This window comes from Scylla paramamosain, chromosome 2, assembly GCF_035594125.1.
Source record: "Scylla paramamosain isolate STU-SP2022 chromosome 2, ASM3559412v1, whole genome shotgun sequence".
In the NCBI taxonomy this organism is placed as follows: domain Eukaryota; kingdom Metazoa; phylum Arthropoda; class Malacostraca; order Decapoda; family Portunidae; genus Scylla; species Scylla paramamosain.
In genome coordinates, this window is record NC_087152.1 from 16,630,001 (window position 1) to 16,645,000 (window position 15,000).

Genomic DNA, 15,000 nt, shown 5'->3' on the forward strand with positions numbered 1-15,000 from the left:
GAGGCGGCGGCACGGTGTACGTACAAATTGCGCATGGGCTGTACTCAGCTGACCGCCCTGACCGTCTGCCTGCTTCACAGCTCACTGGATGGGCCAGAGATAGAGCGGAGAATCATAACCTCAGCTTTACGACGCGTCGCCCAATCATTCTAGTCACCAGGATTATTTGGCTCAGCGTTCCGTGCCTTATGAATGGTTCGAAGTTTGATGTTTGTAGAGATAGAGAAATTGCAGTGACTTGCATTTGAAGTGTAGGCAAGAAAAGATATATATGTTCACTTACGGTAATTGCTTTTTACTTAATATTGTTGCAAAAGTGCACATAAATTGAATATTAGAGAGTTAGGCAGGCAGTCATACAGATAGGCGAGCCACCATAGATGGACAGCCGGACAGGTAAAATGGCAGAAGTTCAGCGAAAAGTTTTTTTTTTTTTTTTTTTTTACGGGAGTGGTTCCTGGTACAAGTATCTGGAAGTGACAGTGTATTCGAGACTCGAACAACAATGCTAGTAGAGTCTAGACACATGCTACGCAGTTGAAGAGTTACATAACAGTACTGGAGGCGCAGGTGGTGGCGGCGCAGATAGGAGTCACCTTCAGATAGGTAGATATGTATCCACTGTAAATCAATGTTTAGTCCTGCTGACTCAATGCGTTGTTCTAAGTCACTTGACGCTCTACAAACAAGCGTTCTAATAGTGGCTTGCGAACACAACTGTCACTTCAACTGACTGTACACCTGCTAGTATATATGTAAAAGAGGTAGGAGGGAGAGCACAGACGTCAAAACCACAAATAGAAAAAAGGAAGGGAACGTACCGTGAACAATCCAGGTGATGGAGGCTGGAGGACTTGCGGGAGCCGTGATGCAGGTGACGGTAAACTCCTCCCCCACAGACACAGCGGCGGGACCTCGCACCTCCACATGAGTGGGAGGGTCTGAGGAAACACCAACGTAAATCGGCTTTAACGTCAATGGGTAGAGAAGTTCCTTCTCACCCTCAACATACGTGACAGCTACTGATGTTCCCCATGCAGCATTTTGTAATGTCCGTAGAGTCACCTTTTAAAAGCCAAATTTGTGTATTGACGGACATGAGTACTTGATGTTTGCCTAGATAAGTGATGTGCCCGTGGTGCAGACAACATAAAGCACCAGACTACACCACATCACCCCGCCACATCATATCACACTCCCACTCATATCACAACCTTCCACCTTTTTTTGGTTACGAGGCACCTTGCACTCTCAGTTAGGGAAGCTTGGAGCAGAAAATACCCACAAAATCTACAAGGTCAAAGTAGATGGAAGAGACTTTAAAAGTTACAACACAAAGGCAAATGATTTTACGAGAGGAATGTTGATATTTTGTAACTTGTGTGTAGGTCAAATTTCCGTCTGACATACAGGACTTAATATTTCCGGCCGAGGGAATGAGTTTCCTGAACAGTGGTCTTGTCTGCATGCCTCTCTACACACACACACACACACACATACACACACGCACACACACACACACACACACACACACACACACACACACACACACACACACACAGACCTTTAACGTAGCTAGCGTGCATAGACAGGATGGAATACAAAGTTTAGTGACTCACAGTGCACGGTGAGAGTGACGTTGGTGGTGTAGGGGTGCGTCAACAAGTCGCTATTCACTCGGCATTCATAAACAGCTCCGTCCTCCTCGCGGGTTGCCGTCACTTGCTGGCTGACAAACACTCCACCGGACGCCTTGAGCTGCCTGGCGGGGTGGGCGCTCGTCACCAGGCCATTCCTCCTGCCTCGGCTGTTGGTCTTGGCTGCGGCTGCGGCGGCCTCCTGGTTGAGGGGGCGTCCATGGCGGTACCACATGACGCGAGGGGAAGGGTTGCCGCCCAGTACGTGGCATACAAGAATGCGGCTTTCTCCGGCCCTTAGAACCTGGCCTGTCCTGTACTCACTGATCACGGGGCGGCCTGGTGGGTCTGTGGGTACAAGGAACAAGAGCAAGACATGAAAACAAGGAGAAAAAGAGAAGTAAAACATGAGACTACCTGACTGTTAAATCTGACATCACATGCAAGTATTATAATAAAAACAAAGGAAGGACTCACGGAACACGGCGAGTCTAATGGCGGCGACGAGAGGTGGCTGGGAGTACACGATGGCGGGATGAATAGCGCGGCAGGAATACTGGTGGCCATCATCACCGGATTCCGCCCTCAACACAAGGAAACTTCGCACGCTGACCATCTTAGTGTTCGTGGTCTCCTCAATCATCTCGTAGTGGTGGCCTGGGGGGAAGAACAAGTGTGAAGGGAGGGAAAAGGCGAAGCGGTGATGGGGTTTAGCGGTAACTAGAGCAGGGAAGGAAATAAAGGAGATACAACAATCATAATGTCAATCATGTATATCGGTTAAAGAATAACACACACACACACACACTCTCTCTCTCTCTCTCTCTCTCTCTCTCTCTCTCTCTCTCTCTCTCTCTCTCTCTCTCTCTCTCTCTCTCTCAATCTCAGAACACCATCGCTCGCCGTGTCTGTCAAGGGAAGGTTTGGCAATGGTTCTGTGAGCAGTTCCAGGCGAGCATGTCTCCCATGAAACGCAGAGGAAACCAAATTCTGATACTGCAATGTTAGATTGATTTCGTAAACATCCGAACAGAAAGCCACTGTATTTATAGAAAGTTGGAAGGGATGTGAATTAAAATGTTAAGATTCGAATCTCTGCCTGTCACTCAGGGCTCTTCGTGTCGCCCAGACAACCTCGATTGCATTGCTCATGTCGCTGACTGTTACATATATTCGTCCGATAAAATGTGAAAGAAATGGACATCACTAAGGAGTTTCATTTTATTATCAAGGAACAGGAATAGGTTTTACGTTATGAGTTTGGAGAGAAAAAAAGGAGGTGGAGGAGGAGGAGGAGGAGGAGGTGGAGGAGGGGGAAGAGGAGGAGGAGGAGGAGGGGAAATGGAGGAGGAAGAAGCACAAGAATAAGATGAGAGTTTTTACGTTGTAAGTTTGAAGAGAAAGGGAAGAGGAAAAGGATAATTAAGAAAAGAAGAAGAAGAAGAAGAAGAAGAAGAAGAAGAAGAAAAAGAAGAACAAGAAAAAGAAGAACAAGAAGAACAAGAACAAGAACAAGAAGAACAAGAACAAGAAGAACGAGAGCAAAAGCAAAGAAACACTTCATTATTCAGAGTTATTTTATAAGTGCATAAAGTATTCACGAACATAGTTTCATATATATACGTCCTAAGTGAGTGGACGCGTTTGTAGTGAAGTTCAGGCGCTTTTCAGATTCCGCGACGAAAAAAAATAGAAGGGAAAAATCTTGAGGTGCGCGACAAATTCTTCCGTGTTGGTGCATGTTATTCATAGTGGCGATGTCAGGGCGCTGGCTGGTGCTGGCGAGGGAAAGTTAGCTAAAGGGAAAAAAATAGGTGTATTTTCAGATTCTCAGACTACACATTGGGTTATTTTTACTCCCCCTTCTGCTACATAAAAGTTTTAAAGCACCAGTTGGGGAGATAACGAAGGAAAGATATAAAGTCTGATATGTTGACCATAACGGGTGAAATTTTTTTACTTTTTCTGACGCTGCAGTTATTCTTGAGCTCATTTCTCATGCTCCCAGCCACGTGGACACTGATACAGACACAGACACTGACACACACACACACACACACACGCACACACACACACACACACACACACACACACACACACACACGCACACACACACACACACACACACACACACACACACACACACACACACACACACACACACACACACACACACACACACACACACGTGACTTTCAAAATTTCCATCCCAAGAACTGAAAACCATCCTCTCTGTAACCTCTCGTTCTTAATTTTGTTTCATAGTCTGAAAAATTTTGAAACGTAGTGTCATTTTTATGATAAATTAGCTCACAGGAATGGGATGAATTTTGCCTAATGTCTTGTGTATATTCGAGGTTAATAAGTGTTCATTTTCTATAGATTCATGCGTGGTCTGAAGCTGCCAGTGTAGGAGGTGAGGGTGTAGGCAGCGCGGGGAGTGTGGGAGTTCCGGACGTAGGTTTTTGTTGGTGCAGCTGACAGGCGCGATAAGTCTGCAAAAACAATTCCTGACAGGTGCAGTCTAACTGTTATTCAAGTAATGGAAGAGAACAGTCGCTGCTAATCAGACGCTGGGTGGCTGCGGAGGAAAACGCACTGCAAGGACTCTTGTTATATTTTATTGAAACTGAAAGCTCGTTGTTTTCCCCTTCGAACTTCCTCTGGTGAGAAAAGGAAGTGTCAGGACTGAGGAAGTGCTGCCGCAAAAAAATATTTCATATAATCGATGGAAAAATATTGGCTTTATATCTCATTATTATTATTATTATCATTATTATTATTATTATTATTATTATTATTATTATTATTATTGTTATCATTATTATTGCTATTATTATTATTATTATTGTTATTATTATTATTATTATTATTATTATTATTATTATTATTATTATTATTATTATTATTTTCATCGTCATTATCATCATCATCATCATCATCATCATGATTGTTATTATTATTACTACTATTATTATTCCCCGCGTTAGGATGGAGGGATACTGCCATCGTATTCCCTGCGTGTCATTAAAGGCAATGAAAAGGGAAGGAGCGAGGGAACTGAGAACCCTCCTCGTCTGTATTCTTATTCCAGCAACTGGAACTACGCTACCTCCATGAAAGGGATGTCTGTTGGTGTTGTTGTTGTTGTTGTTGTTGTTGTTGTTGTTGTTTTTGTTGTTGTTGTTGTTGTTGTTTTTGTTGTTGTTGTTGTTGATGCTGATGCTGTGTTATTATTATAACTATTGTAATTTAACTTCCGGATCACTTATGCGTTAAAATCTGCAAATCTCTGATGGCATGGCAGGCAGCGACACTCACCTCGCAGCAGCGCTCACTGAGGCAACACGTAAACACGCTCGCTCTTTCAAGTCGCGGAAAGTGAGAAAATGACATGAAAAGTTCCCTCTTGTAGATTTTTCCCTCACACTTTACTTGCCTCTTGACTTCCTTGGCGACGCGCTTTCGGAAGGACCATCACACTCTCCTCAATTTCGGTCAGTTTACGTGAAGGGAGAGAGCAATTAACCACATTTTTTGTTTCTTCTAAATATTTTTTTTTTTGTGTCGTTGCCCTTTGTCTTCCATTATAACTCATTTAAGAAAAAAAAAAAAACGATGCGCAGAAGTGGTTTCCTGTTTTTCATTGTACATTCGATAACTTTAGTTCAATGGCATTCACAGTGGGCATTTTTTATTTTATTAGATTTTTGTTGCCCTTGGCCAGTATCCTTCCTACATAAAAAAAAAAAAAGTCAGAGCTCAAAAATGAGTATTTATTTTTCCGGTATGCATTCACCTCCTTCTCTTCCGCCTTATTAGAGGCATTCAGGGTATTATGAAAGAGGTAAGAAAGAAGCGCGTGAAAAGTTAGTGAGCAGAAGACTGGCAAGGGTGAACCGGATATTGGCATCGTCTCGCTGCTTCAGTGGAGAGGAAATAAGGTTCTTTCCTTACGATAGAGCAGCGGAACAAGAAGACGGAAGTGTAGCAAAGGTGATATAAGTGATGTTTTACAGAATATGGCGAGAAAAATCAAACGTGTTTAATATGGACGTGGATTTCTGTTAGTTAGGATTATTTGTTTAACTAGCACGATTATAGGTCTCATCCTACAGTAATTTGGTGAAAATTATTGAGGTTTCCCAAGAATGTTTTCACTGTTCTAATAGTGTTCTAATGATGGTTCAACAAAGGCTTTGCATCATTAACAGGGAAAAATACCAATGAGAACCCGACTAATCATCTCCGTGGTATTTGAAATTAGTTCTTGCAAGGAAACACAGCATTATCAATAAGGGATTTGATTTATAGCCGAAGGAAGTGCAACAAATACAGCATTAGTGATTCATACATACGTAGTCTGTGATAGCCAACGGTACTGTGTTATTTGCTGACTACATAAGCTTGTGTTTAATTGGAGCGATAGTAGAGGTATTTTGGTTCGCGACTCTAATCTTTTAAATAATTTTGACAGTGAAAAATGCGTTGCAAATATGACTTGATTATCAATGTAGAGTGGTCTTTCTATTTATTCAGTCGCTAAGTACACATATGTATAATGGAAAAAGCCATGTATCAAAACAAAGCAAAAAAGGTTGAAACTCACATCCTTGCATACACACATCCCAGCTCGCCGACACCCCCCACCCCCACACACAATAATTACCTAACTTTTAGTTAATGTAATTAGGTAATGTGGGTAATATAATAATTGCTGCACTTTTATTTCACCATGACCTCTATTCCAATTACGCAGCTGATTATTATTATTATTATTATTATTATTATTATTATTATTATTATTATTATTATTGTTATTATTATTGTTATCATCACCACCATCATCATCATTACAACCTCGAATCCCGTAGACGTATAAGTAAAGGAAACACTTACTGGGGTCGATTCTTAGGGAATTTCTGTACCAGGCGACTGTCGGGGCGGGCTTGGCGTCCATCAGCAGGCACTCTAGCTTGAGTTTGGTGCCCTGAGTCACCTCCACCATGGCCCCGTCACCCCAGCCCACCATGACGATCTTGCGCGGAGGAACTGTGGGCGGGAAGAGGAAAGGAAAAGTGAGTGAGTGTTTACCAGTTTTACAGGAGTTAGAAGAGTTCTGTTTGTGAACAGTAAGAATGAACAAATTAGTTTAGAAAGTCTTGTTGCTGGTCAGCACATAGCATAACAAGCCTTCCCTTTCCCTCGCTTGATTTAATAAGAAAATGGCGGAGGGAAGCGCTCGAGAGGGCGAGGAAGGGAGAAACAGGTGAACATGAATTCATTAAAATAAAAGTGAGGAAAGGAGTGAGGGATTGATAGACTGAAGGAGAGCAGGAGAGAGAGAGCAGAGATGAGGGAGGATGAGGGAGGGTGAGGGAGGCTTCAGGCGGTTGTCATGACGACTGGGAGGACAGGAAGTGGGGCACATGTGTAGCTTTAACAGTGATTCTTTTGCATTTGTGTTGTTCTTCATCAGGTAAACTATTGCTAGCTCTGGTCTGACTATCCAGTGTCGTCGTCCTCGTCTGTTTGTGTATTATTCTTCCCTACTCGCCAACACATTTCATACTGTACCTACTAGACGCCTCGCTCTGGATATCGCTATTTTCCTCTTTAAAGAAGCAAACTTGTGTACTGCGCATGTGTAAAGGTCACTGCACTGTATTGTCATCATTGTTATAATTTTTTTCTAATACAGAATAATGCAGGTCACCGCTACTTTTCCCTTACATAGCATCAGGGACAATAAGAGCTCTTTTTTATTAAAACAAATTTGACCATCAATGCAACTGCGTACGTCCTGATGGAGGGAGGGAGCTGCTGCCGCCAAAGCCGCCACTACCACCACCATTATTACTTCATTATTCAGTTTTTATTGCTGCGGTGAATTTCGGCATGTCAACTTGATATCAGACAAAGCAGGAAACAATGGTTATTAGGTGTCCATTAAAGTTCAATAAGGGAGAAGCTTGGTGAGTGAGGCCGTAGAAAACACAAATGATGAGGAGAGTGCACGGAAAAACATCAGAGGTCGCCTGATGCTGTGTTGATACGGATCCCAGCGGGATTCCCTCGAACCCTTCAGACCGCCAGCGATGACGTAAAGAAGGCGAGGCGTGTGTTAGGCTGTTGCTCAGTTCCGTGTCCGCGTCTGCTAATCCTCTGAGTCTCTTATCGCGGGCTGAATGGCCCACTCTGATGACTACGAAACCGAGGCTTGTCTCTATATAGTCAACCAGATATTTGTCGACTGACTAACCAAACAATAAAGCAAAGGCATCCTTGGTAGGCTTTTCATCACCTACCCAGCGCAGAGTCAGAATTGTGCTGTCGTATTGTCAGAAGCGAGTGAGTGTGAAGGCACATGGCACGAGGCGGGGCGTACGAGTACAGTCAAGGTCAATATTCACGTTTATTCTGTTCACTTCTGTTTAGTGATCCTTTGGATAACGTTGAAAAATATAAACACGAATGATCGGAATCATGCAGGCTTATCCTTAAGATTGGAGATCACCCAGCGCTTTGATATATTCATAGAAATCATACGAGTCTCAAACGTTAAATTTAAGCTAAAGTCTTTCCCTTTGAAGGAAACAATGTGTATTACTGTGAAGAGTTTTGCTGGATTGGCTGACAAGCGACGGACAATCAATACAAGATAGGACTGGAGAAGGTTTGGAGAGGCTTTTATTATGGAGTGGAAAGAACGTTAGAGAAGATTGCAGAATGCTTGGGAAGGCGTTTTTCTTGGACTGGAATAGATGGACAGCGAAAAGAGTCGATAGAGAGAATTGGGGAAGGGTTAGGGAGGTTTTTAACATGCAATTGAATCATAGATGATAATAACGTTAACAGATATTGCCACAGCCGCTTACTTACCCATAACAGAGACGTTGGCACCAGACCAGATAGCCTCGTTGGTCGCTGTCGGTCCAACCTGGCACTCGTACTCGCCCTCATCCTCAAGAGTAGCGCCGCGGATCACAAGGTGGTGCTCGCCGATGGTCTCGTTGCCCACGTACTGATAGCGAGGGTACCCAGGCACGGTGCGGTTGAAGCCTGTCCGGGTGAGAAGTCATAAATGGTTACTATCCTGTCGTCGGTTGTGCTGCTGGAGAGTGTGTGGGGGTGAACATCAATACAAGTCTTTCCTTTGAACTCTAAGCTCCTTTCTCGTAACCTTTTTTTTTCATCCCCAAGCTCTGTCAGATTTTATCCATATTATTTTATCTGGAGAATTCTGTCTTTCCAACAATGTACAGAATCAAGGTTTAAGTTACTGAAGTATATTTCACACATTTCTCACTATCTCTCTGCCCTTGGTAACCTGAAGACAGTAAACGTCATGCCCTCATTGCATTGTCTCTGTATCCCCCCCTCCCTTCCTTTCAACTGTTTACCAGACACTTGAAGAGCGATGGAAGAAAGAGATTTGATGGCTTCTGTGGTAGCGCTCGGTGAAAGCAAAGGAAGAAGAAGAAAAGTGAAAAAGAGGAGAAGAGAGAGACAACCAGAAATTTGATGTTGCAATGATGGGAAGCCCCAGGTCACTTCTGCCTGGCAACTAGACTATAACTTTTCAAAGACACCCTTCTTGTAAGAGCCTGGGGCTATTGCCCACTACGTATAGTGAAGAACAAGAAAAAAAAAAAAACATTAAAACACCAAATAAACATAATTATTAAAATTTTAGTCAGCCAGATATATTTTTCGTTCAGAGAAGTGATGGCTTCTGCTGACGGGAATTTGCGGTATACGACATTGGTGGTCTAAGGGCAGGTCCACTACTTGGTGACAAATGACAGGAGTGCTGCTAGAAGCATGTCTTATTCTTCCATCACATTTTGTCATTATTATTTTTATAGGTTGTAAGTTGTCTAATTATCCATAATTCATATTTCTTAATGTAATATCCTCTTTAGATTTCACCTTCCTCATTCTATGGACATTGATCATTATTCTTTATTACTTGATTCTCGTATTCATTTGATACACCACTGTAGTCAGTTTGGTGTGAAATGTTTTGACCACATGGTAGCCGATGGCAACTTTTTATGTAGTTGTTAAAAAGCGCCAGACAATATCCGTCACACTCATGTTTTTTAAATATATAGTTTTATTGTAGGGTTAGCATTTCAGAGTTGATGAAAAAAAAGTAAGAAGATGTATCTTTGTGCATAAACAAGAATTCTGTAAGAACGAGTACTAAATATTCATGTGCTGGCTCTGAGTAGTGCTGCTGGAGGTCTTCAGTGCATGATGGAACACACATCTAGTACATATTGCACATGCGCTGGTGCCCGAAACACTTACGCAACACGTCAGCTACCAAATGTCACTTTTTTTTTTTTTTTTTTAATTCTTGTCATATGATTTTATTGAAGGCCAAAACTTTGCTTCATGTTATAAAACAAGGAGTGAGTAAACATTTCTGCGAGAACAGTGAGAAGATATTCTTTTCCTAACACTAAATCGTGCTTGTGGAATTCCCCGTAGTCAAGTAAAAGGCCGTTAATTTTTTAGGGCCACGCATGCGCAGAAAGACAAATTTCAGTGCACGCAACACTGCACTCAACACTGGTATATCCTACTAAGTTTGTGGACACACACACACACACACACAGAGAGAGAGAGAGAGAGAGAGAGAGAGAGAGAGAGAGAGAGAGAGAGAGAGAGAGAGAGAGAGAGAGAGAGAGAGACTTTTACTTGTTGGCGGAAAGATTGATTATACCTCCTAAAGTATTAGCAGTGACAAAGGAGAAACATAGCCGGTTTACATTTATATAGAAAAAGTGTGGGACGGTTTTGAGGCCTCCATGTTTTAGTAAGGGCACGCTTGTGACTGTGAATGTGACCAGCAACGTGAATGCATGCGTGTGTACGCCTAGTCTGGTGTACTATCCTTTACTGGGAATGTCAGCCTGGGTGAAAGAGGAGATAAAAATGAAGCCAGGAATAGAGGAGCAGCAGTCCGTCATGACCTCTATCAAAGTCAGTGGTTGACATACAGTTGCTATTCATAGCCTGCATGATTCACGTCTTAGCTGCAATCAAACTATTTGATCTTGTAACCTGCGGATCTAATCATACATACGAGTTAGCTGATTGGACTAGGGCACTAATGAAACGCTCACCAGCATCTCGGTCACGTGCTGGCAGCGCTGGCTGATGAAAAGTTCACTTCTTTTGTGCTGGCATCGTCATTAAGATTTGTTTGTAATGAATCGCCGTTGGGAGTGTTTTCTTTCGTTCCCGAGGACTGTTGCTTCAGGATGATTAAGTGACCGTAGTAATGTAAATGTACTGTAGTATTCTTTGATTGCCACCACACTTCCAACTTATTCAGAATGTGTGTGTGTGTGTGTGTGTGTGTGTGTGTGTTCTGGACTTCAGTGGGATGCTATGGATAGTTACATCCAATGGTGTCAGGGAATCTGGCTCATTTCTGCTCAGCACGGGTCCTCTTTGCCTGCTAATGAGCCTCAATTAGCTCCTTTGCTGCCTAAAATTAGCGTGTTCGTCAGTGTGTGTGTGTGTGTGTGTGTGTGTGTGTGTGTGTGTGTGTGTGTGAGACAGAAATCTTTCCAAGGGCTTTCCGCTCCCATACATAGGAAGCACACACACACACACACACACTCATATATATATATATATATATATATATATATATATATATATATATATATATATATATATATATATATATATATATATATATATATATATATATATATATATATATATATAATTTCACTACTTGTATAAGTAAGTAAAACATCAATAATAAGAATAATCAACAAAGGCAGAAGAACTAATAAGTCTCCACACGTTATCTCCGCGTCCCCATGCATTCATAATTCTCGTCCCCGGCGTGGCTCAGTGACTTTATCAGAGAAGCCGCGTTCCAATGATGACGCAATAAAACGTCTTAGCGAATCAGCTCAGGGGATTTGAAATTTTTCGTCCTAAGCTACTGTGTTTCTCGCATGATAAGAAGTGCATTCTTTTATTCAGGAGCCAGCGTTGGTTATTTGAGGAACACCCGCAGATTCCCTATGATGCTAAGAGAGAGAGAGAGAGAGAGAGAGAGAGAGAGAGAGAGAGAGAGAGAGAGAGAGAGAGAGAGAGAGAGAGAGAGAGAGAGAGAGAGAGCTTTCTTAGGTTTTTGTATAAAATGTCTACACACACACACACACACACACACACACACACACACACACAAACGCGCGCGCGCGACTCCAAAAAAAATAAAGAAAAGGACAAGGATGATTCTCTCTCTCCCTCCCTCTTTCCCTCTCTCTCTCTCTCTCTCTCTCTCTCTCTCTCTCTCTCTCTCTCTCTCTCTCTCTCTCTCTCTCTCTCTCTCTCTCTCATATAACTACTGACAAGACTTCAGGAAAGGACTAAGAGACATATATACAAAATTGTCAAGTGCTTCTAATTAAGTGCATTAATTAAGTTTGTGTGAGTTACGTCTGCCTTACTTCAGATGTCGCAAGAAATTTTCTCTCAAAGTTTTAATATTTCGTAAGTTTCAGAAATGAATTTATTTTCTGATTTTTCCTTGAAACAGCAGAAGACGCAGGGTTCAGGTGACGGGCTTCACGTGAAGTGTTGTGATGTGAGGCTGCCATAGTGAAGAGGAGGAGAAGAGGACGCGGCGGGCTCGGACGGTGAGGAGGATGAGTAGGGGGAGGAAGAGGCGAAGGACGAAGAAAAGGTGGAAGAGAAGAAGCAGGAAGAGGAGAAGGAAAGAATAAGGAGATGGTATTTTCCGAAACCCTGATAACTAAAGCTTTGATAAAATAATGGATTTTACTTAGAAAGGAACGAAATCCAAGTACTGATTTAACACTTAACACTGGCAACCTTAAACCTCTATTTTGTTCTAAGTTGTGTAGGTGTCAGAGAAAGTTTTCTGAGCCTCATCATGTTACCTCGGTGTGAAATTGAAACCCTCTTGCAAACTATTGTTAAAGGAAAGTTAAGTATTCTTTAGATGGAAAAGTTATTCTGGCTGTTTTATTTTTTTACATTTTGAATGAAATGCATAAGCCCCCCAAAAAAACTTGAGATAAATAAGCATTCGTGAAAAATGTTGCAAAATGCTGTTTCCCTTGGTAGGAGTATAAAAAGATGAATAAAAGTTTTTTTCTTTTTTTAGTGTATGGAGAATAAAATACAAATAATGACTTCTGACGCAGATATTCAAAGGAAATCTTTAGATTTACAGAGGCTTATCTCTTTCTTTCATTTTCATTGCAGCTGGACGCAAGCAATTCCTAAGCATTTTTCAGAGAATGTAAAAAAAAAAAAAAAAAATGGACCAGCTTTTCTTGTGGCAGTAAAGCTAAAAAAAAAAAAAAAGAAAAAAAAAAACACGGCGAACTCTGAAATAGATGAGCCCCATTACTCGACCTGAACTCCCGGTAAAACCAGGAGGAAAGAAACAGAAAGAGTGAATGGTAGAGATCGTCATGATAAGAGTCTTGAGGAGGAAGCTAACTCAGGTGGACTCAGGAAATTGAAAGGGCACGAGAGGAGTATAATGAAATACAAGGAAAGGACAAAAGGACAGAAGGATGATGATGAGGAGCAGAGCAAGACGAGGTAGAGTGAATGAGAAAAAAAAAATATTCCATTGTTTAGCACTTATGAAATGTGGCACCGAGAGATGACATGTGTTTTTACTTTGTGTCAGTCTGGCGTGGATGTTTGTCTATCTTCACGTGTTTCTTCCTGTTGGCCAACGTGGGACCCCATTGGGACCCCATTCCCAAACACTTTTGCGTTTTACTTCGAATTTTAAGAGGCTTTAGTTATTGGGGTTTTCAAGACTATTTTCATGGGTCTAGTGATAATTTAATGAGAATTCTGCACTAACAAAGTAAAAACCACTATCTCAGTAGGCTTTCAAATCAATCCTCATGAAAGCCAAAAAAACATTTAGAGAACATTGGCCAAGATTGTTAGGTTGTAGTAATGCATAAGCTGTGTGAATGTTTGCCTTCATGACGAAATGACCGAGTGCCGCAATGAAGACTCCATTGTGATTCTAATGTGTCGAAACTCTAGTGTGTTTCAATTTACTGATAAAAATACTATAGTTAATTGCTTTTATACTCGCATTTCAGAACTGCAAGGTAATGTTCATACTAGATGTTTTTAATGAAGTGTGTGTGTGTGTGTGTGTGTGTGTGTGTGTGTGTGTGTGTGTGTGTGTGCTGACCTATCGGAAAATATCAGTCAGATAATTTCACCATATCACTTTAACCCTATCTTTGCGTTTCCATTTCACACAGTTCTCACATTTTAGTCCAGTAATAACGTTTAATTATTCTTGCTTACTGTCAATGATCATCTCTTCTTTCCTACAGGTTGGTGGCCACAGGTGGACACCCTCTTGCTATCAGGGAAGGATGGTGTTGTGCTAATTTGCTCCAGGGTCAAAATTTACGCCCCTGCGCATATGCATTATAGTGAGACGAGAGCATTAAAACATCTTCCAGGTATTTTGTATATTTAATGCATTGTCAACTTCTGTTTAGAGTTATATTGACAAATTACTTGTACTATTGCTATGTTGTCTGTGGAATACTGTGTGTCAGGATGGGAATGCAGCAAGTAAGCAAGAGTAATGACAAGTGACAGACCACCAAAACTTACTCTATGCGTGAGTGTTAAAGACCTCCCACCGTGTTTTATACTGACAGATTTTACGTTTTATCAACATTTGTACCAAATATGTTATCTTCACTCACTCATTACTCGTGTTTACTTGCTCCATTTCTATCCTACCATATTCTACAGACAATAAAGTAATATCAATATGTCAATAAATCTAAATACTGATGTTTATAATACGTAAAGTATAATATATGAATATAGCACACAGTACATGAATTTTTCAAAGGCTCACGGAAGGGAGCATGAGCTTAACCATGGGAACCACTTAAATATATGAATGTAAAACATATTAGGACTTTTTACACACGCACATGGAACAAGTTTTGCCGCTCTGTTATCACTCATTACTCTTGTTTTCTTGTTCCATTTCTCTCCCAATATATTCCATAGACAAGACAGCAATACTAATTTCCCAGTATAACTCCATACAATGTTGATTACCGTCAAAATTGTTCCCGGGAGCAATTTTGATTTGGCACGACAGACGGACTGTGTGACATGTGAGAGCGGTAACAACAAGATTTTCGTTCTTTTCTGCTGCAGGTTGTTAACCGTTGCAGAATTTTCCTTCCTAGTTCCGGTAACGTTTTTGCAGCAGTAACTTTCTAATCTTGTCTATTCATTTCTGTTTTGTTTGCTTCTTGTTCAGGATGGTTTATCGCGTCTGTGTGTT

General features: G+C 41.5%; 1 protein-coding gene across 3 annotated transcripts in view; it reads right to left on the bottom strand.

Annotated features, from left to right (window-relative positions):
• Positions 1-15,000, bottom strand: part of LOC135111068 (nephrin-like) — a 75,025-nt gene that overhangs the window by 25,180 nt on the left and 34,845 nt on the right. For all 3 annotated transcript variants that reach the window (XM_064024000.1, XM_064024008.1, XM_064023992.1), the window contains exons 4-8: positions 8,520-8,699; positions 6,537-6,689; positions 2,115-2,294; positions 1,620-1,985; positions 822-941 (exon numbers count right to left, since the gene is read on the bottom strand). In XM_064024000.1, the coding sequence (XP_063880070.1) occupies positions 822-941; positions 1,620-1,985; positions 2,115-2,294; positions 6,537-6,689; positions 8,520-8,699 (999 nt within the window). The remainder of the gene's footprint in view (positions 1-821; positions 942-1,619; positions 1,986-2,114; positions 2,295-6,536; positions 6,690-8,519; positions 8,700-15,000) is intronic.